Source organism: Urocampus carinirostris, chromosome 1, assembly GCF_059441175.1.
Source record: "Urocampus carinirostris isolate Australia breed hairy pipefish chromosome 1, RoL_Ucar_1.0, whole genome shotgun sequence".
In the NCBI taxonomy this organism is placed as follows: Eukaryota; Metazoa; Chordata; class Actinopteri; order Syngnathiformes; family Syngnathidae; genus Urocampus; species Urocampus carinirostris.
The window spans coordinates 26,026,890-26,054,097 of NC_142349.1; the positions used below are offsets into that span (position 1 = coordinate 26,026,890).

A 27,208-nucleotide genomic window follows, 5' to 3' on the forward strand; every position below is an offset into this window, starting at 1 on the left:
TGTCTAAAAGTTAATGGGTCAAAAGAGTGCTTCGACAACAAACTACACTTCCCATTATGCCTGCCAACTATGATACCCACAAATTGACAGTTAAGTGCCACTGCATGCAAGTATATTAACGACGAAAGGTAGAATTGAGAAGAAAAATGCTCCTTAAAAATGACACATTTTATTTATATTTTATTATATTTAGTTTAAAACATATATGTTTAGTGTTTTTTAATGCAAACGTAATCTTTGTGAATTGAAAAGCAGTGGTTACATTTAGTTGACATACCGTTCATTTAAATTTTGTTACATTTATAAGTAACAGCAAACCGTTAGAGGACAACCATTACAATAATATGAGTAAAATATAAATAAAAAGGAGTTTGACACCCATGATTTAGTACAATGGTTCTTGACTGAACCTTTATCTTTTAAATCAACACAACAGTATTATACCCTTGTTAAACATCTGTTGGCGCGAACATTTTGGTGCATTACCGCCCCCCTAGCCAATTATAGTTTGTGAAACCGGTGACGTGACTCTAGGCCAGGGGTGTCAAAGTCAAATGGACGGAGGGCCAAATAAAACATTTGGCTACAAGCCGAGGGCCGGACTGTCCAATCTTTACTGAAACCAAGATTTAACCTACTGAAAACACAACAAATATATTACAATATTACAAGCAATATTTTCTTATGACTCTGTCAGTCATTTTTAATTTCAGCAGGCACAAAATACAAAAGTCCTTTATATAAAAAACTCATAACATATCTCATAACAACAACTCATAACCATTTTCTATCATTCAATCATCTGAAATTATTAAAAAGAAATATTGCCTCGAAATACAATAAAATAAAGTGCAAAAATCTCTTGTTACTTAAAACCAATAGCAATCAACACACTGGACCTCATCTGTCCTGCTCAAATGTACATTGACTTTCCTTTCTGGGCTTTCTCTGGGTTAGTGTGAAAAAAAGGAATTACTGATTAACAAATAATAACAATCAAAAGTAATTTTCTCTGCTAAATAGGAGACATTTTTATCAAAAGACTGTTGTCCACATCAAGATCTATTTTCCATGAAAAGCCGAAAAACAAGAAACACTCCCAGGACAGAGTCGGCAAACAAAAACAACATAGTCAACATAGACAATAAAGCTTTAAAAGGGGAACAACAAAAAACAAGACCTTCTTTATGTGCATATTTAACTTTTAAACTTGAACGGAGTAAAAACTTCAAATGTGTAATTGCACAGGAAACATTACTGTATTATTACTGTATTTACATACATTTATATACAGTACTGTATTACTACAACTCTACATTACTTGTTTGAAAGCCCCGGTTTTCAGTGTCCACCTTCCGTTTAACCATTGTTGATGGGTATCTGTGGGCTAATTTTTGCTGTTATGCTAATGACTGCTGCTGATCGACTGCTGAATAAATCAAACCGCCTCCCGCTTTGCTCCCGCTCGGCGCGTCCCCGTTGCATTGTGGGAAATGTAGTATTCATGCGTACTGCGGGCTGCTGGCTTGCAGCGGCCTGCGGGCCGGATCTAATAATATATTGATATCGTCACGCGGGCCAGGTAAAACCCTCTCGCGGGCCTAATGTGGCCCGCGGGCCTTGACTCTGACATATGTGCTCTAGGCCCTCTAGCTTTCCTCCAAGCGCCAACTCGGAATTTGATTGGCTAATCCAGTTGCTTTCCCCAAGATTGATTTTGCAGGTCTGGAAATGTAGATTTCTGTGCCTAGCAACAACTGATGGCTGATATGGCATTGGTTAAATATTTCGAAATGAGAGCACACATTTGGAAGCAGCGCAGCCATGGAGGATCAATGATCCAGGTGACGATTTAGAAATGTTTTAATAACTATTGATGGACCAAATATAATCAGCATCCTATGAGGTATTTTGAAGCCTCCAGAGAAGGTCTTGCAGGCGTTCACAGTCTACCACGATGAGAAAAGTTGCTCCCGATTTATTTTAGAATTTTGCCGAGATGCTAAGTGAGTGTCACTGTTTTCCTTTTGTTGGTTTGAACTGGGCTCACAGTCACGGCAAGGACACGCACTGGTGGCTTATCACTGTACAAGTGCAATGCTTGCAGCACACGTGGAGGTTTTCAGCTATTTTCAGAGCTGTGATGTGGAGTGAAGCAGACTGATCCTCATCAGTCTGCACTTTGTCACAGACAAGACCGTCGTCAAGCCGCGTTGCCGACAAAAAGCTTAAGATTTTCAGAATAAAACGCTGCCAGAAATCCAGTGTCATACAGTATGTTCCACCCCAATCACCCTCCTTTATTTTATTTTTTATTAACTTCAAATAAATCTAAAAATAACCATTTAAGGGGACAGTGTGTATTATTTAGGTGGTTAAAACCACTTCATTATGAAAAATAATTTTCATTTAAATAATATGCAAAAATATATGAACTACCATGTAAACATGCATGTTTTTAAATACTTGGTGGTTGAGAAATTTGCATTTATTTGACATAAGGTGATCTTGCTGCCAAGGCTTGTTTTTCCTTGATTTTTTCTTTTGCACATAATTGTATTCTTTTTTTCCCATACAAAAAACTGGAACACATAGAGTAAAAAACGTTTCCTTTGTAAGATATTTTGAATCTTTTTGAGTAACATTTTTGTTATTTTTCCTTGTTTCTCTTTTCTTTTTTGTTTTTACACCATTTTCTTTATTTCATTTATTTTCCCCTTGACCTCGCCTTTTTCCTTTTCTTTTTACTTTCTATAACCTTTTCTGGCTTTTTTGCTCTTTTTTTATTTAATTTTTTTCACATTTTTTCTTTTTTTTCTTTCTTTCTTTCCCATTCCTTTTTTCTTCACAAAAAGCTAAGCAAAAGTGAGGGAAAATGATGTTGCGTTTTAATCACTTTGATTCTCCGTAGTTTGTATTCTTCTGCTTTTTATCCTTCGTTTTTGGTTGCACAACACCATACACATATGGAGATCAAATACTACATACTGTACCTATCAAGTGTTTTCAATTTATTTTCTAATTGAATGAAAAAAAACACTCAAATGTGTACAAAATACATAAAATAATAATCTAATGTCAGATCTATTCAAGTTTGCAATTATTTGTGTTTATTCTGATGAGCCCAATTTCGTTTAAATTATCTAGGCTTAAAACATACTTATATTCTGTATCTTATGAATGACCTGTATTTCAGATTGTCTGTGGTTTGCAATAATCTCAGGTCTGTGCAGTCCTTTGAGACTCCTTATGATTAAGAGCTATACAAATAAACATGACTTGACTTAACGCTTCATAAGTCATTTATTCATATATTCACACAAAAACAATACATTATAAAAAAAACACTCTTTTAATGCAAGAATACGAGTCAACTTTTACGTTTTACCCATATTTCATACATTTTTTGAGCATTTCAAATTATGTACGCCGTATAACAATTTCTGTAAAATATTTTTCAAAGAATCAACACAAATTTTACTGCAAGTGGGGAAAGATGCTGAATGAAATACACTAAGTGCCTGTGTTGTTTATTTGGTAAATAAAATAAGCTTGTTTGTATGAATTATTAGTTTTTACTCCACATCATCACTATATATTATATATTCATGTATTTATTTATTTATCTAATGCAGTTACATCCTTGTGAACACATGTAATTATAACTTCAATCATGACAGAAGGCCTAAAAGGGAGTGCGGCGAAGAAAACGTATTAAATCCTACCCCTTACCTCATACACGCAAAACCTTAAGTCAATTTCTTCTTTTTTTTCTTTCTCTTTCTTTTTTCCTGTCTTTCTCATTTTTTCTTCTCTTTTGCTCTCTTACTCTTCCTTTTCTCTTTTTCTTTACCCCCTTTTGTAATAGTGTCCCCTCTTCCAATAGATTTTACAATACAGTAATCCCATGTTTATAGCGAGGGTTAGGTTCCAAAATGAAACTGTGATAGGCGAAATCTGTGAAAAGAAACCTTTATTTTATTTTACATTTATTATACAATGAAATACTTTATTATACACAAAACCAATCTGTTGAAATGTCATTATTTCTGTCATTTAATTTTGCTTTTAATAAATGCCCTCACATATGGGAAATAAGAACCACCTTAGAGAACCTTTTGGCCATTTTATTCAAAAACATGCAACTGGCAATGTTAAGTGGAGCCTTTTTCTTGTAGCCTGAATACTTAAACATTTTGTTACCCCATAATGACAGGGAAATTTTTCCTCAACTGAGTTCTCATAAAAGTGCCAATCAGAGATCTAATACTGTACCAAGGTTGACGTGTATGTGCTAGAAGAGAGCAGGGGTCTCTAACAGGATGCCCGCAGGCACAAGGCCTTCTGAGGAAGGCTGAGGTATCCACGGACCTGTACTTAAAATCGCTGACCAGGACTGTGTTATTGTGATTTTCTTGTAAAATAATTTTACATTGGTTGACTGAGTCGAATAAACCCTACTCATAATAATTAACATGGTGACAACATAGCAATCTAAGTTGTTATTTTAGAAATGCCCTTTGTATTAATGAGCAATAAAAAGTATCCGATTTTTTTATTGATAAAGGTTGAAGACCCCTCTGCTATAGTTTTTTTTTCTTTTAATGTACAGTAATATAGCTTATTCGGGTGCATGATCAATTTAAAAATGTTTTCTATTGAGCGCACTCGAACTCGAAATTGGACTTTGTCAAGCACTCTTATTTTGAAAGTCAGACTTCTGCTTTCTTACATTCTTGTGTGTTCTCGTTAGCTTGACACCGGTTGCTCGTGAGGATCCGAGGGGGACGGTGGAAAACAACACTGAGTAGATGAGACCAATTTTGAGCTGATATGAGCTTCTTCTACGCACTTTCTTCTCACATAAACTTGATGGACATGTATTTCAAACGAAATGAGACAACTTCCTGGGTGTTGTATTCTGCCTTTTTCATTTTTGACTGCAAGAGAACAATTTGGAATTTACAGCACTTTAGTGTACTTCTGTTTTTTTATTTTTGTAATTATTATTTTTAACCCTGCGTGACAACTAGCATCCCCTGTCACCCTGGCAACCAACCTTCCTCTTTCAGACAGCATCAGCATCCTTATCCCTCAGCAGCTTTCCATGTGTGTTTATTTCAATTCGAATTCAAAATTTGTCACTTCCCAGTTTAGTTTTGTGGAAACATTTATGCGTGTGTCATCATCATTCGCATCGTCTTCATCATCGATGTCAAGATGCCCGTGAGACGCGGTCACGTCGCTCTCCAGAACACTTACCTTGATACCATTATCAGGAAATTCGACGAACAGAGTAAGTCATTTTTCAACCTCTACCTAAATGTGATCATCAACTGTGTTGAATATTGCAAGTCTATCTAGATATTTACTCGTGTATGAATCCCTATTGATGTTTTAATGAATTGCCATTGACTTTGTGAGTCATATAGCTCCCAAAAAAACAAGAAAATGAATCTTACACCTTTGTCGATCAAGTTTTTTGTGTGATTGTATCTCCATTTGTTAGGAAATATTTTTTATCTTTACTTGCAAGGAAATACATAGGTATAATACCCCTTTCTGAAAATGACAAATAGAATACATCATAAAATTAGACTTGACTTTATCGTCATTTATAAAAACGTAGTAAACATTGTTTACGAGGAAATTAACCGTTGCAATCTAGGATAGACATGTATTAAAGACTTAAGGAGAAAAAGAGCTTGTTAGGATAAATAAGCAAGAAATTTACAAGGTAGTGATTGGACATGAGCTCAAGGTAAGTGCATCAGAACAATAGATCTTTTGAAGATGACAAGAGCACAAATGAATTGATTGAAATGATGCCATTATGACATTGATTTTCTTTCTAGGAGACAAACCTTTCATTTCCTCCCCAGGCAAAATCCAATATTTAAAAAAAAAACAGTTCCGGCATGTCACAAAAGCGAGTACACCCCTCACATTTCTGCAGAGATTTCATCCATCCATCCATCCGTCCATTATCTGCACCGCCTATCCTCAGTAGGATTGCGGGGGTGCCGGAGCCCCTCACAGCTATCTCCGGGCAGTGGGCAGGGGACACCCTGAACTGCCAGTCAGTCCCAGGGCAAACATGGACAGACATCTCACTCGCTCATTCACACCTTGTTACAATTTGAACCGGCCAATTAACCTGACATGCATGTTTTTGGAATGTGGGAGGAAACCGGAATGCCCGGAGGAAACCCACGCAAGCACAGGGAGAACATTAAAATTCCACACAGGAGATTCGATCTCATGAAAAGAGAACTGTGCCGCACACGCGCTAACCACTGCGCCGCCGTGCTACCCAGAGATTTCATTATGTTTAATAGAACATCACTGAAGAAACATTGCTTTGACACAATGAAAAGAAGTATGTCAACAGAGGTCATGGCTTACTAGGAAGATATCCTCTGGCCTGATGAGACAAAGAGGTATTCATTTGGCTCAGATGGTGCGAAGCATGTGTGGTGCCAACCAGGTGAGGAGTACAAACATGTATGTGTCATGCCTAAAATAAAGGTGTTCCGAGTGTCATGGTTTGGGGCTGCATGAGTGCAACTGGAATTGGGGAGTTGAATTTCAATAAGGGAAACACAAACTCAAGTATGTACTGTAGAATACTGGATCCCTCCCAAAACTGGGTCGCAAGGCAATGTTCCAGCCTAACAATGACCCCAAATACACCTCTAAGATGACCAAGGCTTTTCTAAATAGGGTAAAGGTGATGGACTGGCCGAGCATGTCTCCAGATCTAAATCCAATAGAACATCTTTGGGGCAGCCTTAGGCTGAAGGTGGAGAAGCACAAGATCTGGAATATCCCCCAGCTCAGTCATGTTGTCATGGAGACGTGGAAGCGCATTACAGGGGCAATTTGTGAGGCTCCGGTCAAGTCAAGTCACATTTATTTATATATCCCTTAAACACAAAATCTCTTAAAGGACTGCACAGGTTACATTTACACCACCCACTGAGGGTGAAATCCCTGGCCTGGAGGATTAAAGTGGATCCGCAAAATCATGGTGGCCACACAAAATATTGAACTTCAGGGACTTTTACTTTTGGATGTACTCACTTTTGTTAAAAAGGGTTTAGCTACTTATAGCTTTATTTGTTATTAGTTTTTTTTTCGAGGGGAAATAAATTACATATGCTATATAAGCTATACACAGACTACCTTTCATTGCGTCGAAGCAATGTTTCTTCAGTGTTTTTCAATTGAACATTATGATGAAATCTCTGCAGAAATGCGAGGGGTGTACTCACTTTTGTGACATTCTGTAATTGGCAATTCCAAGACAGGTAAAAGCAAACCTGAAAAGATCAAACAAATGACATATCTTTGAATCTGTTGAAACTTTAACACGTTACTTTGAAAAGTAGTCTTTCTTATGTTACACTAAACTTCAAAGTGTTTATTGTCACAGTACCACGTTTCCCTTCACAATTAAACTTTTACTTTGCTGTCCACACAGTTGCTAGTATAAAAAAAAATAAACTTAAGAAACGGCATATATGTATACATGATAGAATATCACGAATATTAAAAAGATAAAAATACAAGAACGACTCAAGATGATTTAAGGCAATAAGATAAAAATAAAGATAAAAACAAAGTTAAACCTGCTAACAGTACTGTATTTTATTTTATCATTTTCCTACGCGCAGTGGTTTGGGCATGTGTGGCACAGTTCTGAGGTCATGAGATCAAACCTTCCTGTGTGGAGTTTGCATGTTCTCCCCATGCTTGTGTGGGTTTCCTCCGGGCACTCCGGTTTCCTCCCACATTCCAAAAACATACATGTCAAGTTAATTGGCTGGTCCACATTGTCCCTAGGTGTGAATGTTCAAGTGAGCAGTCTGTCTCTGTCTGCCCTGCGACTGGTTGGCGACCAGTTCAGGGTGTCCGCTGCCCACTGCCCGAGGATGACTGGGATGGGCTCCAGCACCCCTGTGACCCTACTGAGGATAAGCGGTGCAGATAATGGATGGTTGGAGTTTTCTTATTGATCCTAAATACAGGGGAACTAGATTACGTGAAGGAGCTGGGTATTGTTCAGAAAATGTTTTCAAAGTAATAGTTTATTGTTTAGCCTATCCATCTATCTACCTTGGTCATATCCCTCAAGAGGGGTGACCGACAGCAAGACAAACACATACGATAACAAAGAAAATAAAAGGGGGGGAAAAAAAGCAAAAAACACACACAAACATTTTTGCACCATGGCCAACCCAATTGCCCAAACACCCAAACAAGTTCGGCACCTCGGCACCTAAGTCGGTCATGCTTTCGTCCCTCCAGATGAAACGGGACACCAGAAAGCGACCATGTCACTCGGGTCAGGGTAAAACAACACACTCTTTTGTTTAACAGCAGGGCCTGACAGCTTTCACTGGTTTACCGGCTGTTTAGCCTAATAATGTTATATTTTTGCAGGAAGTTGTCTTTACAAACACTGTGTTTATTTAAAATTCCAAACATTTGAACATTTGATGTCTAGAAAGTCGTAGAAAATAGCCTACTTACATTTACTACTGTGGTTATGTTTGCTCTTTGATAAGTTGATTGTTTAGTAGACTCTCAAAAAAGGAGAATGAATTTTGAACTTGCAAGGAGAACAGGAGATGACTACAAAGTCTCATCTCCAAACTTTATATTTCTATTTTAAAACTCAATCCAACATCACTGACTTCTTTAAGGTTCTCAAAATCACAATTTCTGATAAACAATGGGACCAAATCTTTCACAGTTTACAGTCTTCATCTATTTGCGCAAGACATCAACTATTCCAAAGTAAGATCCTGCACAGAAGCAATTTCACCAATGCAAAACTAGCAAGTATTTTCCCGGACAGGCCAGACTCTTGCAAAAGATGTAAACAATCACCAGCCGATCACATACATATGTTTTGTTCTTGTCCTAAGCTCGATAGTTTTTTTAATTTTTCATACATTAAATAAATTCCTCGGCCTCCCAATAGACTTGGACCCACTCGTCGCCCTTTTCGGAACCCCGTCACCAATGCGTCGATCCAGACAAGCACAGGCTGTCATTTCCCTTTCCACCCTACTTGCGAGCATTCCTTACATCGCCTCCAACACACAACAAATGGATTAGTGAAATACTGCAAAACCTGAAGCTTGAGAAAATCAGATTCTCTCTTAAAAGTTCCCGACAGGCCTTCCACGAGACCTGTAAACCCTTTCTATAATACATTGCTACCCTGCAGTTTGACATAGATGATCACTAACTCTGAGCTGCCCCCATCCCCCTCGTTTTCTTTTTTTTTCATTTCATTATTGATATATGTGTGTAGTGTGTGTATATGTAAATATGTGTGTGTATATATATATATATATATATATATATATATATATATATATATATATATATATATATATATATATATATATATATATATATATATATATATATATATATATATGTTTGTGTGTATATGTATACATACACTATCCATATTGTTATAGTTCTTATTTCTACATAAGTTCCCCCCCTTTTTTTTTTGGTTGCATTTTTTTTCTTCTCCCCTGGATGATATAAATGTAAGATTGAGTGTGTCGTTTAGGTGGGAAATGCCATACTTACCACCAATAAAGAGAAAATGTAAATACAAATACTTGAGAAAAAAAGCCTCATAATGCAAAATTACAAATCTGCTCCAAAGGTCTTTCCCTGAACCCTTCATTCTTATTAAATCTTTTAGGTTACAAAACACAGACGGGTAGAACTTGTCATATAACTTATCTCATTCCTTTCTATTGGTTACTTTTAAAACGTATTTACTTTTTCAAATTTGAAATTAAACCAAATCTTTGGTCTCTACTGCTGATGTAGCAGCTGCAATTTAAGGCTCTACGCACCAAAGCAAGCACACAGGGTACACCCGCTCTCTTTTCTGCCTCCTTGAACCGCTGACTTGAATAAAAACTCCAATACCCCAATACTTTTGACCGCAATGTCACTCCTGTTACCCACAATCCACTCATGTCTCCTGTGCTACAGTATATTAAATCTTGACCTGCTCCACAAATCGGCATTACGAAACCCTCCGAGTCGGCAACCATTAGGTTTGACAAGTGTCCATCGAAATCAAATACCATCTTAAAAATGATTCAGTTGTACGGTCTTTCGAGAGTAGTCCTTTACGTATTGAAGCGGTGACGTTTCCAAACAAGTCTTTCTGTTTCAAGTGTCCAGCTGCTCCTCAGTGGCCTCTAAGGACTCAATTATTATGCTAAGCCATGGGTTTTTTCAACTAGTGTGCTCTAAGACCCTGTGTAGTTAAACTTTTGTTCATTTTGTTCAATATTAAATGCCTGCAAAGGAGATTGCATAGTATGCCATTTTGTCATTTTGACGATCATATCTTACAGTTATTTGTAATTTTGACGACTATGTATTATCTACATCATTGTCACTATCAGCCAATAATGTTGCTGTTCTTTGATTTCGCACCCTTCAGTGCAAATCTGCTTTTTGTAATCCAGGAAATTTGATACAAAGAAAGGGCTCAGAGGTGGACTGTTAGAACAGATTTTTTTAGCTTGGCATTGTGAGTATTTTTTTTCATAGCCCTCTCCTGTTCTTTTCTGCAAGTTTAAGATGTCGTCTTTCCTTACTTTGAGTGTCAAAACTAAAACTTATCATCTAGTGTGCCACACGAAACTTTCCAATATTATTTTTGCAAATAAAACACGCCCTTGTTTTCTTCCACTGGTCAGCCAAATAATTACTGTTTGTCTATATCAGGGCTTGGCAACCTATGACAGGGGTTAACCAGTGGCACGCAAGCGCACAGCAAAATAATAATGATAATATTTTAAACGTGCGCATTTTTATCTGAAATTTAGACATTTTCAGTTGCGCGTCGTGTTTACGGTCGCGCCCCTCTTCTTCGTGTGTGAGTGCGTGTCTGCGCCGCGCCTCGCAGAAGAGGAGAGATTTTCAGTGTTATTTAAAAGCTTTACTTGAAAGGCCCTGTATAAATGCAGACCATTTATCATTTACGTTAGTGCCCCTCCGTCTGTCAGTGCGTGTTTGCGCGGCGCATCGCAGAGGAGAGATCCATGTTTTAACCCAGCCAACGAAACACACGCGTGAGCGATAAATGAACGAATCATGACGGCTCCTCGAGCGAAAACATTGCATTCTTTCCAGCCAGCATGGACAGACGAAGGAGGCTTTGTGCAAAAAATGACCATGCTGTTTTGTGCATTATGCCCCAAAAGCGTTGTACCTCGCACAGCAAGTGTTAAACGTCATTACGAGACGAAACATGAACATGAATTCAGGATGAGTCCGACAAGGCGGAGAGTTTAAAACGTGCAGTGACCAGGTACGGCAAACAAACACAGACCCTAAAGTCATTTGTCACTGCTAAAAACGCCATTGCTCACTGCATAGCAAAGCACAGAAAACCATTTACTGATGGCGAATATTTTTAAGAAGAAGTGTGTGCGCACGTGTGTTCGTGTGTACGCCTTATGCTTTGCTGCTGTTATTTCAAGTTTTGATATTTTCTGCAACGGGATATCATTAAAGAGGTATGGTAGCTGTCCATAGCACTTGTTTTTTGATTGTAGTTCATTGTTAATGAAGAATGTGTCGTGATTGCCGATTGAGCACAGCTGCGGCGGCTTGATTGGCACCTACAGCCCAGACAGCTGATTGGCTGTCACTCTCTTTTTGAACCCCCGGCTTCCAAGAGGAAGTCGTCCGATCGTTGCGGACTGTTGCCTTCAGTAAGCCTTTTCGTCCGACTTCGTTTTTGCCTTGTTTTTTCCTGCCTGATCTTTGTTATCGACCCGTTTCCGAACCTGACTTTGCCCGTTTTGCCTGCCTGATACCTGACCTGTTTTGCCCCGTTGCCTTCCTGTCTCCGATCCTCCTCGCTCGACGCGGAGGTGCCACTTCCGCGTTCCAGCCACGCGCTACCCGTGTCTGTCGATCCTCGGATTGTGGAAGCAAGCCTTTCTCTCCCTCTTTCATCAATAAAAACTGAGAAACGTACGCTATTGAGTCCTGTGTCCGTTCTGGTCTGTGACAGAATGGTTGATTCTGGTTGATTCTTGTGGCAAAAAGTTGAAGTCATGGATAGCTACAAGCCTTTCCACTTGTTATTCACATTATTTTTTTTGTTGATTGATGAACAAGAATAGTGGAAGATAAATTGGTCAGTTATACCAGTGTTTTTCAACCAGTGTGCTGGGGCACACTAGTGTGCCGTGAGACCATGTCTAGTGTACTGGAATTTGCCCAATTTTATCTTTCCAAAATATCTGGCCATTATTCAGTATTTTTGCAATCTTCAGACAAGGAACTGTAATAGTCATCTATTTCAGTAGGTGGCAGTAGATTTTTATAAACTTTTTATGTACTAATTATCTGCTCTTGACGTAGCACAGTACATTTAATAACTTTAAAACACCTTTCTTCTTTATTTTATTATTTATTATTTTATTGTTGTATTATTTTCTTCTTTTTATGTACTAATTATCTGTTTTTGAGGTAGTACAGTGAAATATTTGACATAACTTCATTTTCAAACATTGTCGACGGACAGTGTGACTCGGAACTTTTTTTTTTATAAATAAAAGTCTATCTTGGTTCAAAAATGGTTGAAAAACACTCAGTTATAGATTAAAATGTATATCCATTTTGTTTATTTGGACTGGTTTAAAATTACAGCTCAGTTGGATATAAAAAAAAATGTTGTGCGAGTCATTAATCTTGGTGTGGCACTCTGATTTACATTGAAATTTGAAAGTGGCACTCTTCACCGAAAAAGTCGCTGTCCCCTGATCTATATCATTATGTGGCAGGATATTATTTTACTTTAATTATCTTCTTATCAGGTAATACAGGGACGTATATTTGATAAAGCATTTTTTTTTCTCTGAAGCTGCTAAAGATTGCCAGACAAATAAATAATTAAATAAATGTAATAATGTCAAAAACACGCACATCATTTTTATTTTTGTTCTCGCAATGAAAAAACAGAAGAAGTTAGAACGCAGTTTTCTATTGTAAAAATATTTAGATATCAGTTTTGTGAATTTTCTAGAAAAAAAAAATAGTAAAACTTGAAGTTAAAAATATAATAAAAATCTCGCTTACAGCAAAAGGATTAACCACAATTAGTAGCCTGTATTACTTCATGAGCCATTGTGACTACAAATGATCAGAAAAAAACTCATACAACTTAGGCAACATGTTAATTTAAGTTAAGGCAATTCATTTTTACACGTTTTTGACAAACGGTGTGCCCCGAAATTATTGAATTTTAGAAAAAGTGCTTTGGCACAAAAAAGGTTGAAAAACCCTTTGCTAAGCAGCCTGTAAAGATCAGCTTTATTAGTTTCACTCCACATGACCGAAGAGCAGTGCATTACAGTAATCGAGATGGGAGGTAACAAACGCATTAATTATGATTTCCGCATCGGACTGAGAATGCAAAGATAAAAAAAAAAGCTGTTCTAGTAATATTCTTAACCTGTGTTTGAAAGGACAGATTAACCTAAGCACTTCTACTTAGCAGTTAATAGTTAGCATAAACAGGGTAAGCAATATATTTTTGGGGGGTTAAAACTTATTTATTTTATTGCATATCAAATATCCAAAGTTGAATTCTTTTACTGCAATAAACGAAGCATATTAAATAAGCTGTGCGGAATTCAAGACTATTATTGTTATTATCTGCCGCCATCTCCTGTCTTAAAGTCTTAGTTGCAACCTTAGTCAGCTCGTTCATAATGTGCATGCAAGTACGTTCATTTCTCCGACCAGATTAAATAAACTCTTCTTTTTCCATCTTCCTGGGGGTTTGGGTTTGTGTTTGGACTCTTACTTTCACCATTTGCATGTTAAAATGAGCTGTACGGAATTTGAAACTTTGTTTCCCTCCGTGGCAATATCCTGGCTTAAGGTCATGATTGCAGCCTTAGTCAGCTTGATTATAATGCATGTGCAAGTACATGCATTTTTTAGACAAGCCCAAATAAACTTTTCTTCTTTCATCTTTCTTGGAGTTTGGGTTGGCCTTTGTACTATACTCGAAACACGCATTTTCTTACTTTCTCTATTTTTATGATAAACTGACAAACACAAATAAAAATCTTTGTGGACAAGCATGATGCCACTCTCCCCAGTCCCCTTTCCTCGAACCTAATGTGTTCCGCCCCGAACAGCTCTGACACATATGATAAAGGCGGATAGGCGGAATGGAAAATAAAGCATAAGGGCTCTTTGAACTCAATTGGGCACCTCAATGACTCACCCCCCACCTTTAATAATATCTTTTTTAGAAGCCAAAGCTGACTGCAAATATTCACGTTACCTTTTCAGATCGCAAGTTCCTGATCGCCAATGCGCAGATGAAGAACTGCGGCATCATCTTCTGCAACGAGGCCTTCTGCCAGATGTTCGGCTTCACACGGGCTGAGATCATGCAGCAGCCGTGCACTTGCCAGTTTCTGGTGGGGCCCGGCACCTTGAAGAGCGCCCTGGCCCAGCTAGCTCAGGCCCTGCTTGGCTCTGAGGAGCGCAAAGTGGAAATCCTCTACTACGCTAAGGAAGGTAAAACGCATCTGTCTCACATTTTTTTAACATCTGGTTCCTGTTGCCGTGACCCATGAATGAATTTGTTTGGATTTGAGAAGCTAGCTTCTGATGCTACTGATGAGCAGAAAACAGATCACGGTTTGAATGTTGAGTTTGTCTTTTGATCCGTATGCTATCTCAAAGCACCTGAACGAAATGGTATCCTTTGAAATCTTATTTTTAGGTGCCCAATAGTAAAAACAAAAAAAGACTTATCATTAGTACAAGTAAAAACCCTTAAAGGGATATTGTGTATTATTTAGTATCTCCTAGTGGTAAAAAAAGTATTTCATTAAAAAAAATTAAAAAAATAATAAATAAATAAATATTGATGTGAATAATAAGCAAAAATACCCAAACAACCACATAATTGTGCTCTTGGTTTTTTTTTAATTCTCGTATGTCAAGAAATTTGTATTTATTTTACAAAACACGATGCTCACCTAGAGGGAGCTGACATTTTCTGACATTTAACTGCTATAGGCACGTCCTAAAAACACTTTGAAAGGCTGGGGAAATTTTTTTTTAAAAATGGTGCAGTTTGGTCACATCCAGTCTTTGTAGCTTGTTATCTTCCCTGTGCTTTGTAGCACCCGGTTTTGATTGCACTACACAATACAGCAACATCTAGTGATCAAATCCTACAAAGCGTCCCTTTAACTTCAAAAGCACACATTTTGTGGGTAAATTTTGTCACAATAATTGGAAATGTGCATAAAAACATTGTCATTTTTTCCACTAGAAGTTGGAGTACAGTAATCCCTCGCTCTAACGTGTTTTTCAAGGTTTAACTACTTCATGGATTTGCACGGTGAATTGTCTTCTGTGTTCTGATTGGCTAAAAAAATCTCCTTAATTTTCATTATTTGATGGTACAGTACTTATATGTAAAAGAATGCGTATATATATATATATATATATATATATATATATATATATATATATATATATATATATATATATATATATACATATATATATATATATATATATATATATATATATATATATATATACATATATATATTTATATCATTAAAAAAACATTAATACAGTACTTTTATTTTTAAAACAAAATCTTGGGCCAATAAAAAGGGTTGTTTTTTGTTTTAGATTACAAGAGTATTTGCTTTTAAATAATTGTAAAAAATATTTTTTTTAAATCAAGCTTTCTACTTCACTGATTTTAGCCTTTCATAGTTCTTCCCTGTTCCCTGTGATAAACAAGGGATTACTGTAATTGCATATTTGACAAAAAAGTGGAGCCGGATTGGCTAGTAGAAAATAGTACATAGACGTGTATGCTACACCTTCAGAAGTACCATATTTGAAATGGCAATGCGACAGTATACTGTTGTGCAAGGTGATACTCTCCTAGGTGATATTTATTTATTTTTTACTTCGTAATGAAATATTCTTAAAAGGTGTTTTAAATATTCGCAACTTGAGACTTGCTTGTTACTAATATGACTCTTTCCACCTGCGGCGACGACTGCATCACATGTTAAAACGAAAGGCACATGCAGACCTTGCATGGTGGACATCGTTCCAGTGAAGAACGAAGAAGGAGTCGTCATTATGTTCATCTTGGACTTCCAAGAGCTCATCGACCCGTCTCTGAAGAAATCTGGACTCCGCCAACGAGTCAGTCAAGGCTTACTCTACTGTGAGGACTTTGATTTTCTTTACACATTTTGCAACAGCACAGTGGTGATTTGAGGCACGACTTTGTTTTGTTTTTAAACCGAGATAATGGAATTCCACTAAATTCACTTGTTTGTGTTTTACTAAATTAATGTGAAATATGCCACAGTCAAGAAAACAAATACCAAATGTTGAACTTACTTGATCAATTGGTGCAGCAACACATGTATACATACAATTTAACAATCCCTCAAGCACATATTCTTTATCATCCGAGTAATGCATGTGGTATTAGTTAAAGTTACAGTTTTTGGGTGAACCATTTTTACTGTATGACTATACCACCACCTGTGAGCAAGTTGCACACAACAGATAAAACTGTAACGATTGACTTAAAGGGACAGTCTGTACCTTTTAGTGATTTTAGCACCTCCTGGTGGCAAAAAAAGTCATATGTATTTAAAAAAACATAGATTTAAGTGAAAGGTTTGCAGTGTTGGCGGTCAGCGTCGCGACCTTATAGCTCGCCTTTGTAGCATTTTCATTCGACACGCAGGGTCTAGTGAAAAAGCGCTGCTGTGCCGTTAAAACAGCTTCCAGTTGCTTCACCTTTCATAGCGTTCGAATCCAGTTAGCTTCTTGTAGTAGTGTCGTTTGGCAGTGCTTTTTGATATTATATTCAATGAAAACAGCCACTGACTCTTGGCAAATTTGGCATCAGTGAAAATCATTATTTCAAGGCACCCATGTTTCTTTTTTGTTTGTTTTTAAGTTGTTTTGCTCATCTTTGTCCATTTTTTGTTACTTTACTCTCTCTTGACATTTCTGCTCCATTCGAATAAAAGCATCAATAGAAAAGTTATCTTCCATAAAGAAAAAATAGTCCATGCAACGAGAAAAAAAAGGATTAACTTGCTGTTAGCTTCCTATTACTATAACTTTTTCTGTTGATTGTGGCTGAAGTGCCTGTCAAATCAGAATCCTTGGTCTCACTATCACCCTCTGCCATTAGGCAAGAGAGTTACGTGCCTCACTCTGAATCTGCAGATGCTCTGTAAAGTCCGTAATACGTTACTTACTAATTGTATTTCTAATATTCATGATACAGGGCGTTCCAAAAGTCTAGGGCACATTTTGACATTTGATATCTCTGGTAAATTCAGAAAGCTTGTAATGTCAGTTTTTACCTGAAATGTTAAAAGATGTTCATTGTGATCACCATTGGTCACACGACACACACCTGGCCAATAGTCAAATTCTTGCAAAACGTGTCCCAGCATTGCATTGTCATGGTTGCGACGGCTTCTGTTATTCGGGCCTTCGGCTCAACCACGTCTCTTGGAATAGGGGGCACATAGACCCAACCTTTCACGGTTCTCCACCCAAAAAAAATGCATTATGTGGTGATCTGGAGATCTGGGTGTCCAGAACATGAGATCATGATCACTCCAATCCATCATTTTGGCTGTGTTGCATTCAGAAATATTTTACCCCAAAGCTCCAGTGTGGTGGCGCCCCATTATGTTGGAAAATGAAGTCACCAGATTCTTTCTCACCCAATTTAACCATTAACCAGTTTTCCAGCATGTCGAGGTATGTCTCATCATTGACTATGGCTCTTTTAAAGAGGAATGCTCCGTATACAGCTTTCTTCGACATAGCACATAACAGTGAAGCACAAATAACAGGAACTGTTGCAACCATTTTCAATGCTATGCCGGAATGCACGTTTGGCAAGGATATGATGTGCTTAACGTATGTCGTGACCAGGGTTGGTTAGGGTTACTTTAACTTGATTACTTTCAATTACTTTTGGATTACTCCAAAACCAAATATGCTAATAAAAGACAAAAGAAACTAAATGTGAATAAAATGATGACTCACAACACGTGGTAAGCTTTCTCTCCTGGCTTTGATCTCTTTGATCCCCGGCAAAACTAACATAAAATACGACAGAAACAAAATAAAAATAAATCCGAACAGCTTGCCAACATAATTTTTTCCGTTCCAGGTATTCCGTTTCTCCCCAAGCCTGCACACAATTTTGTAATTTTCTGCAATTTCAAGGATTGTTAAGTTAAATGAGAAAGAACAACAAATAAATCTAACAATTTAATGTATTTTTAATTTTATATTTACATGGCTGCACGTCACTACATTCATCAGTTTTGGTCATGTTGTGTCTTGATATTTGAACACTTTCTTCTCCTCACCTGCATCTTAAACCTATCACTTAGCTGGCCTCTTGCAATCCAAAAATTTGCACTTTGTTTGCAGAAATGTTTTTTCCACCAGTGTCTCTTATCTGATGTCAATTGGACGCTTTTTACATTATATACACATTTTGTTGACGTTCTTTTTAAAATACTGCTCTGGTTTGGTCATATTCCTTCGTTAGTCATCTTTCCCACTTAGACCTTCCTGTGTTTTTTTCCTTTCCCTCATTTTTGTTCTGCCTAACTTGAATTTAATTGTGACGCATCCCCCGAAGGTCAGAATCGCAGGTTGAAGATGCGGCTGCCCATGTTGCGCTCCAAACGGCAGCAGTCCTTCTCCAAAGATCAGTTTGAGGGCGTAGTGGTGGACTACTTACAGGTACACGATTAACTATTAATAACATGTTATTTTTTTCCTCAAAAGAATAAAGATCTGCAGTCATTCAAAGGCAACAAAATCTTACTTTTTGTTATGTTCTCCGTTTCACATGGAAACTGGCGTTAAACAGCGACTGGGAATTGTTTAAGGGAAAAAAAAACATCTGAGAGATAAATGAAAAACAAATGTGCCGCTCGCGTCTGTGTTTTTGAGGGATGTCACTTTTTGACAGGATCCATGAGCAACCAATCCGGAAATATCCTCGGTCACCTAAGACACTTTTCTTAACGCAGGCATGCACTCGCACACATTCTTTCCTCTTGCCTCATACTGAGGGTTGAGATTGCTACTAAAAAACAGTAATTAGTTACATTTTCTGTTTACTTCATTTAAAAAGTAAATAATTACAGTTACTGGTTACTTCATTTAAAAAGTAACTCAGTTCCCCCCAGATTACTTACACCAGAAAAGAGCACATTACTCCAAAATTAACTATCTAGATACAAATTACCGTACATTGTCGCATAAAAGCCAACCCCCTAAAAAGGCTTTCAAACAGCCACACAATAAAAGAAATACAAGAAAACTTGTACACTAACCTATTAAAACAGTAAACCCATCTTGTTTCTTGGCTCGTGCAATTTCAAGAGCTTGTAATCGAACAGCATATGGAGACACTCCATTTCCATTTTGTCTGGCTTCAAACCACTCAAAGATCTCTTTCTCCATTTCTGGGAACTTTCCAAGATGTTTCCTGTTTTTCTCCACACATTGTGTATTGAAAAAAAAAATTTTTAAAAACAAAAAGACCAACATTTAGCACACTCTTCCTTAAATTCTGTGATCACATTAGCCCTATCAATTTCCCGTGGGTTTGTTTTCCCCCTCCCCACACGCTTTCTACCATCCGCTACTGGTAACACAATTAAATATGTGCATATAGGCTAACCTCCTGATTTCAGTTTTTTATTTTATAATATTAAATTCAGCTTAGACTTGAGTATACAAGTCAGGGAGAATATTCTCACAAGGAGAAATCCAGAATCCTTGTTCTCTGTGCTTGAGACAGCAACACCATAACTGTATTTAGTTGTTCTTTGCAGGTAAATAAACACCTTTTTAAATGCTCCTGCCGGATCGACATTGTGAATGATGCAGCAGAATTCGGCTATAAAGACATACTGTAATTCTTCTTATGGATTCTGCATTTAATAAGTGGCAGAATAATGTAGTAACGCACCATGTAAGCGACAGTAGATTTACAAAATTGTATTAATAACGGGTTACATTACTCTTTACTGAGAAAAACAGTTGTTTCAGGAACACTCTCGTTTGTCAAGAGTTAGTCCCAACACTACTCATAATAACTTAAAATGATATTGGTGACAACGGGCTGAGTTTGCATAAAATGAAGAGTATAAGTGAGGGTTTCTGAGTCATCCCCACAGTGCAGAGGTACAGGGTTCAATTCCAGCTGTTGCCAAGAGTTTGCATGTTCTCACCCCGCTTGCATGGGTTTCGTCCGGGTACTCCGGTTTCCTCCCATATACCAAAAAAATTGCATGACAGGTCAATTGACGGTTCCAAATTGTTCCTAGGTGTGAATGAGCTAGTGAGTTGTCTGTCTCGGTCTCTGTGGGGATTACAAAAAAATCTAATCAAATTAAAAAGGAAGATTAGTTGCCCTTGGATGACACACAATGTTGGTACTGAATGTGTGCTTATTTCTAAGGCCAACAATGAGGAAGTCCCCCTCAAGGATTTCCGTGTCCCATCTAAAGAGAGCTGCATGCAGTCTGAGACTGAGGCCCTAATAGAACAAGACCTGGATCCACCCTCTCCTGCCTCCCTGGCAGCCACCAAACGCCGCTCCCTGCTGACAGACTGCATAGACCCGGGCCCACTGATACCCCAGGGGACGTTATCCCGTAGCAGCTCACGAGAAAGCGTCCGCAGCTTGCGACGCGCTTCTTCTCTGGATGACATCGACGGGATGAAAGCAGAGTGGAGCGGTCGTCCCGGAGTAGCCCGGAAAAACAGCAGTGAGTCTTAATGCTTTTCACCATGGTCTCTTGTTGAAAATAGAGAAAGTACGGTAAGAAAAGGCCTGTTTCAAGTACAGTCCAAAGGCTAACCAAAACCCCAAGAAAGATGAAATAGAAGAGTTTATACAACCACGTTTAAGGAATGCACATACTTGCATGCGCATCATAAGCTGACAAAGGCTACAATCATGAATTTAAGCCAGGAGACGGCAGCAGAGAGTAGCAAAGTTCTAAATTCCGTATGGCACCTTTAAGAGTGGGGTACTTCGTTTGAGTTGTCTTGAAAGTTGAAAGTAAAATATTTTCTCTATTAAGTATGCATTAACAATGCAGTGTAATTCATCCATCCATCCATTATCTGCACCGCCTATCCTCAGTAGGGTCGCAGGGGTGCCCATCCCAGCTATCTTCAGGCAGTGGGCAGGAACACCCTGAACTGGTTGCCAGCCAGTCGCAGGCTAGGCGGAGACAGACAACTTACTCGTTCATTGACACCTAGGGACAATTTGGGCCAGCCAAATAACCTGACATGCATGTTTTGGGAATGTGGGAGGAAATTGAAGTGCACGGAGGAAATCCACGCAGGCATGGGGAGAACATGCAAACTCCACAAGGGGAGGCTGGTAGCTGGATTTGAACCCTTAACCTCCATACCGTAGGGCTGCGTGTTAATTACCCAGCCGCCGTGCCACCCCAACTGTGTAATCAGAACCTTTATAATTTTTTTCCCAATGGCCCTATCTGCTTCAATCTTACTTTTAGCACCATTGTTTCTGGACTCACAACACATTGGGAAGCAGGAAAGGGGGTGGGCGAAGAAATGGAGAGTGATTTCACGCTCATTACTGTTATTTTTTTTTGTTAGTGTAGCCTGAAAATTGTAAAAGTAAGAAAGGGCCCTTTTCAAGTACAGTCCAATTACCAACCCAAACCCCAAATTGATAAAAAAAGAAGAGTTTATAAGTACTAATGGAATGAGGCTGCGAGAGAGTGGCAAAATTTCAAGTGCGAACACCACATTTAAGGTTTTTGCAAAAATAGCCAGGTTTCTAAAAATCCAAAAAGCATATATAATGGACAACTATGAATCAAACAGACAAAAAAAATGTAAATCTCCAAATATTTGACTTTGCACAGATCTAAAGCCGAGCGGAGCAAACTCCACCTCGGACTCAGACTTGATGAGGCACCGGGCCATCGGGCGCATCCCACAGGTGATGCTCACCTTCGGCTCGGATCGCGTTAGACCGCCGTCGCCAGGCGAAATTGAAATCATCGCACCCAGCAGAGTTAAAGACAGAACACAGAATGTCACCGAGAAGGTGACACAGGTGACACAGGTGAGACCTTAGCTCTGTCATGTCAAACTCAGTTCTGCTCTCGGGACTTTACTCTTTTCCGGCGGGCTGGAATTGGAAACGAATGTCAAGTCCAAATATTTAGCTTTTTTTCAGTACTATGCGTCATCATTCAGCCTACATTAGTAGCCCACCCGACATATTATAAAAACTGATGACAAGGGATCTTTTCTAAACACAACACGTTTTTTTCACAAACAATGGGAAAACATGATTTTGAATGAGTTTACTGGTTTATTTTAACAGTTTAGCGAATGCAGTATTTCTCCTGAACCAACTCACCACGCTATGCAAACTTAAATGGAACCTATGAAAAAAATGCCTTAATTGTCGTACTAGTTTGAAATTAATAAAAAAGAAATACCTAAACGTTTTAGCAGTGCATGGGCAATAAGAATGGACTACATCAGATCAAATTACTAGGCTAGACCTACTTAAGATGAAAGTATTTTCCTGCGTCCCGCCTGTCTGTCGCTGGAGCGTAACAGAGGGGGTACCCTAACAGGGAGTGCTAGCAGGGGCCTGACCACAGGCCGGGTTAGCACCGGCAGGGTTCAGCGGGGACTCAGGGCATCACGTTCCGAAAAATCAGGGTGTTTTACCCTTTGTTCCTCCGCCTCGGTCGAACCATCCCTTCCCAAACATGCCCGTAACACCTCCCAGGAGAGGCATCCATGTGGCATCCTTATCAGATGCCCGAGCCTCCTCAACTGGCTCCTCTCAATGCGGGGGAGCAGCGCCTCTACACTGAGTCCCTCCCCGATGACCGAGCTTCTCACCTTGTCTCCGAGGGAGAGCCCAGGCACCTTGCGGAGGAAACTTATTCTAGCTGCTTGTATGCCTTTTATTGTTCTTTCTGTCATGACCCACGGTTCATGACCATAGGTGAGGGTAGGAACGTAGATAGATCGGTAAATGTTGAGCTCAGCCTTTAGGTTTAGCTACTTCTTCACCACAACGGACCAGGACAGACGGCAGATGCTGAACAGATCCGTCTGTTAATCTCCCGTTTCATCCTACCCTAACTCATGAACAAGACCCTGTGATACTTGAACTCCTCCACTTGGGGCGGGATCTCATCCCCAATCAGGACAGAGCATACCACTCTTTCCCGGCTGTGAACCATGGCCTCGGACTTGGAGGTCCTGATCTTCATCCCGGCCGCTTCACACTTGGCTGCGAACCACAGAAATAAAATGCTGAGGCTTTCAAACCTGACCCCTTCCCTGCCAAGGCTGCGCCTAAAAATTCGGTCCAGAAAAGTTATAACTATCATGGGAATATAAAATAAAATGTATTACATGGTTGTATCTATTCAGTGTTAAGTTTATTACCCGTTTAACTTCACAGTATTGGCATTTTCTTTTTCAAAATCAAAGAATTTTCACATTACATTATGAATATTATTATTACAATTAGTATTTAATGTGTTAGTGAAATATGCAATTCTCTTGTTTCATGGCAGAGGGTAATTGTGAGGGTAAGGATTCTAATTTGGGGCCCACCTCAGCCCCAAGCAATAAGTGGTAGTATTAGCAAGCTAACAGCAAGTCAAGACATCCAGTATTTCTTTTCTTGTTGCATGGCCTTTTTTCACAATACACTCGACGGTTACCTGTGTATTCTAATCAAAAGGAGCAGTGCAAATACATTTATAAGTTAAAGCAAGTCAATGTATTTTTTTCTATGCTACAGTTTGATATAGCTTTCTTCCTCTGCTAATGAACTGATAAAAATATGTAAGTTTATGTATTCCTAAATCTCACTGTGCCTTACCAGACACGAACCTCTTTGCATGTCACTGATGATCACTTGTCCAACATCTGAGATCAAATCAAATTGCATTATGCTGCGTTGTAACTCTCCATTGTTTTTACAAAAATGTTGACATTATATTTTCAAGTCACAAAAATGTGTCTTTTGTAATACTACCCACAATTTGTGGACCTACCGTATTTAGTTGGTTGCATAGCACAGTTCTTGGTCGCGGTTTATTTTTACTTCAAGTAGAACGGGGCCATATCATACAGTTTAATCTGATTTAAAAAACACATTGATTTAAGATGTATATGAAAATTCTCATTATTGTCATGATTATAATGATACTTCTATGCAACACTAAACCTGAGAAAAATGTATTATTTTGGAATAGGGGGCACAGAGACACGTACCCACTGCAAAAAGTCATTATGAAGGATAGACGTAGAGAAAAGTGAAATACACTTGCCGATCCGGTATTTAGTGTTGTTTCCCGAAAATGTTATTAGAATCGGATTTTATTACAGGATCCGGACAATCCATTTTATTTTCAATTTGCAGTTGCCATCTCTTAGGACTCATACTGAGTACTCATACTGGCTGTTCGGGTACTCATACTGTGTCCTAAGATATACAAATCCTGTCCTACACTCACATAGGTTTCAAAAATCAGCACAATCTAGTTTATGTAAATAACTTCTAAGGACTGGATTCTGAAACCACGTCTCGCTACTTTTTACAACAACATCGTTTTGAAGCGCTGGTGCTTGCAGTTTTTAGAAATCCTTTCAATCAGTTTGACATTGGATTGTTTTAGGTCCGATTGGGATTGGATGGGTATTGGATCAAAATCAGAACGAATCATGTATTAGACCAGGGGTCCCCAAACCTTTTCCTGTGAGGGCCACATAACGTTTTCCTTCTCTGATGAGGGTCCAGGAATAGAAAAAGTCAGACGATTGCATGAATACCAACATGTAAAAATGTATTGTTTTCCAGAAAGCCACGATCAAACAATTATCCTGGATTTTCTACAGTACAAAAGTCAGAAAATGAGTAACAAAGGAATAACACTATGTGGGTTCTTCACAGAAGAAAAGTACATGGAACATAAACCTCCTGTTGTACCTTGCAAGCTTTACTGGTCCAACATCAGCTAAGTCGTCAGAGAACGGTGGCATAGATGACTTGCAAAAAACAGTACACTTTGCCTCCTTATCACACATATTTGAGTCATGGTATCAGAGACGAATATTAATGTTGTTGTGCGTTTCTTCTTCTATTCTTCTATGTTATTTTAGGCATTCTAAGTTACAAAATGATGGTCATTGTACCATGTGAAATGAGCAACAAAAACAAAATTAGAAAGAGTGATGATGAGACAAAACCCAATGTTTTCATATGTCTATATCACTTGTAGTCCAGTGGTAAGAGTTTTCAGGAAACAATACTCCCGTTACAACCAAAAGCGCGTACCCAGACTTTGCGGAATTTTATAGGTAAACAAAACTGTGTGTCGAATGTGGAGGAGGGCAGAGTTTTACAACGGAAAGATTTGTAAAACCATATCAAATGAAGATTCTGTCTGGATTAAATCCAAGCCGATGTGTGAACACAAAAAGTGAAATGTCGTTGAAAATGGTCCGTTTTAGTGTAGTTGTGTTACTTGTTATTTTATATAGGCTCTTCTTCCATTTTGGTCCCTACGAATCAAATTTGAGCTACTTCTACCTTTTAAGGTCCCAAACTATGAGATCCGGCCAAGGATAAACGTCAAGCCTTGGCAGAGGTCTTTTGTGTTTTCTCAGGTTTCATTTATCTTTTTGCTGGAGGTGAACATGACATTAATATTTATGCTTTTGGCTTTTCCTCTACCTTGAGATCAACACTAACTCTCATTTCCTTTTTTTCTCTCACCATGCATGTGCAAGTGCATGAATGTTTTTGGGTGACAGGTTTAGGTCATTAAGTGTCCTGCACTCATGCATTCACTCACACACACATACACACACACACACATGAGTATGTCTATAAATGGAGTGCTGCCTCTGGCGACATGATGTGCAGGGTGAAATAATCTCACCTGAGGTGTGACATGTGTCTTCACACCATGAGCAGTGTGTCTTCGGCAGCACCATTGTGTCAAAACCACCTCGACATAAAAACAGCTCTTGTAACATCACGGAAAGCAGCCATGTGCGGGAAAACTCGAAATATTTATAGCCTACAGGAGCTTGTTGGATGATGTTCTTCTTTAAAAATCATGACTGTCCTCAGTTTGCTTGGCAGTTTGGGTAGCTTGGCCCCCGCTCACTTGTTGATTGGCATTTCAAAAGCCAGCTAAGCGTCTGGCGATTGCCAGTAACATTGCCCGGCTGGCTGACCTCGTTTTTTGGAAGTGGTTAATGGACGTAGAGGACAGCGTTCGTACAGTAGCTTCCCAAAAAACACTCAGGCCACAGTCAAAATGGCCTTAAAATGCCAACACGTTAGTTATTGTTGCGTCACACCATCAAAATTGCCGGCTGCTTAATTGAGTTTCGATTGGCACCTTGTAAAGCGAAATGAAGGTTGCCATTGATCTCGCTGCCATTGATCGGTCGGCCTAGCGTGATTGAGCAGGAAAGCCTGCGTTTTCATCTGTGTGTGTGCATGAGGACTTGGCACCCCCTGGCTTCTGCAGTGGAAATGCGTGGAATATATCAGTAAATGCCAATCATTTACCTTCATTCCAATTCCAATTTTAAACTGCTACACACATTGAATTCTATAGAAAATACTGTTGAGTTACTACAATAGCTTTAACCCAGGGGCCGGGAAACATGGCTTTACGAGCCAGATATGGCTCTTTAAATACATTTTTTAAAATGGGCCAAAAATAGTAAACTTCCTTGTGACTTTCCAACTTTGATGTATACGAAGCAACTTAGAAAGTAAAATGATTGGTCCAAAATAGCAAATTTTAAAATACAGTTTACACTCACAGTGTTACACCAACAACGGCCCTTTTGGGTGTATGGCTTTGGCTGGAATTCTTTATATGAAAACTTATCAAACAATCTATGTTCGCTGTTGAGACACTTTATGACAAAAACACACAGAGGAAACTGTTAACATCCGAAAACGCCGGACAAGCACCGAGAGCAATTTGATTAAGTAAGCGGTAGGGGGGGCGGTTTG

General features: G+C 38.7%; 1 protein-coding gene across 1 annotated transcript in view; it reads left to right on the forward strand.

The window, feature by feature from the left end:
* The first annotated feature begins 4,794 nt into the window (after positions 1-4,794).
* kcnh6a (potassium voltage-gated channel, subfamily H (eag-related), member 6a) overlaps positions 4,795-27,208 on the forward strand; it is a 42,032-nt gene continuing 19,618 nt past the window's right edge. Inside the window, exons 1-6 of the mRNA XM_088332133.1 lie at positions 4,795-5,296; positions 14,374-14,604; positions 16,145-16,294; positions 18,764-18,867; positions 20,600-20,909; positions 22,050-22,252. Of these exons, the coding sequence (XP_088188259.1) occupies positions 5,221-5,296; positions 14,374-14,604; positions 16,145-16,294; positions 18,764-18,867; positions 20,600-20,909; positions 22,050-22,252 (1,074 nt within the window). The 5' untranslated portion in view covers positions 4,795-5,220. The remainder of the gene's footprint in view (positions 5,297-14,373; positions 14,605-16,144; positions 16,295-18,763; positions 18,868-20,599; positions 20,910-22,049; positions 22,253-27,208) is intronic.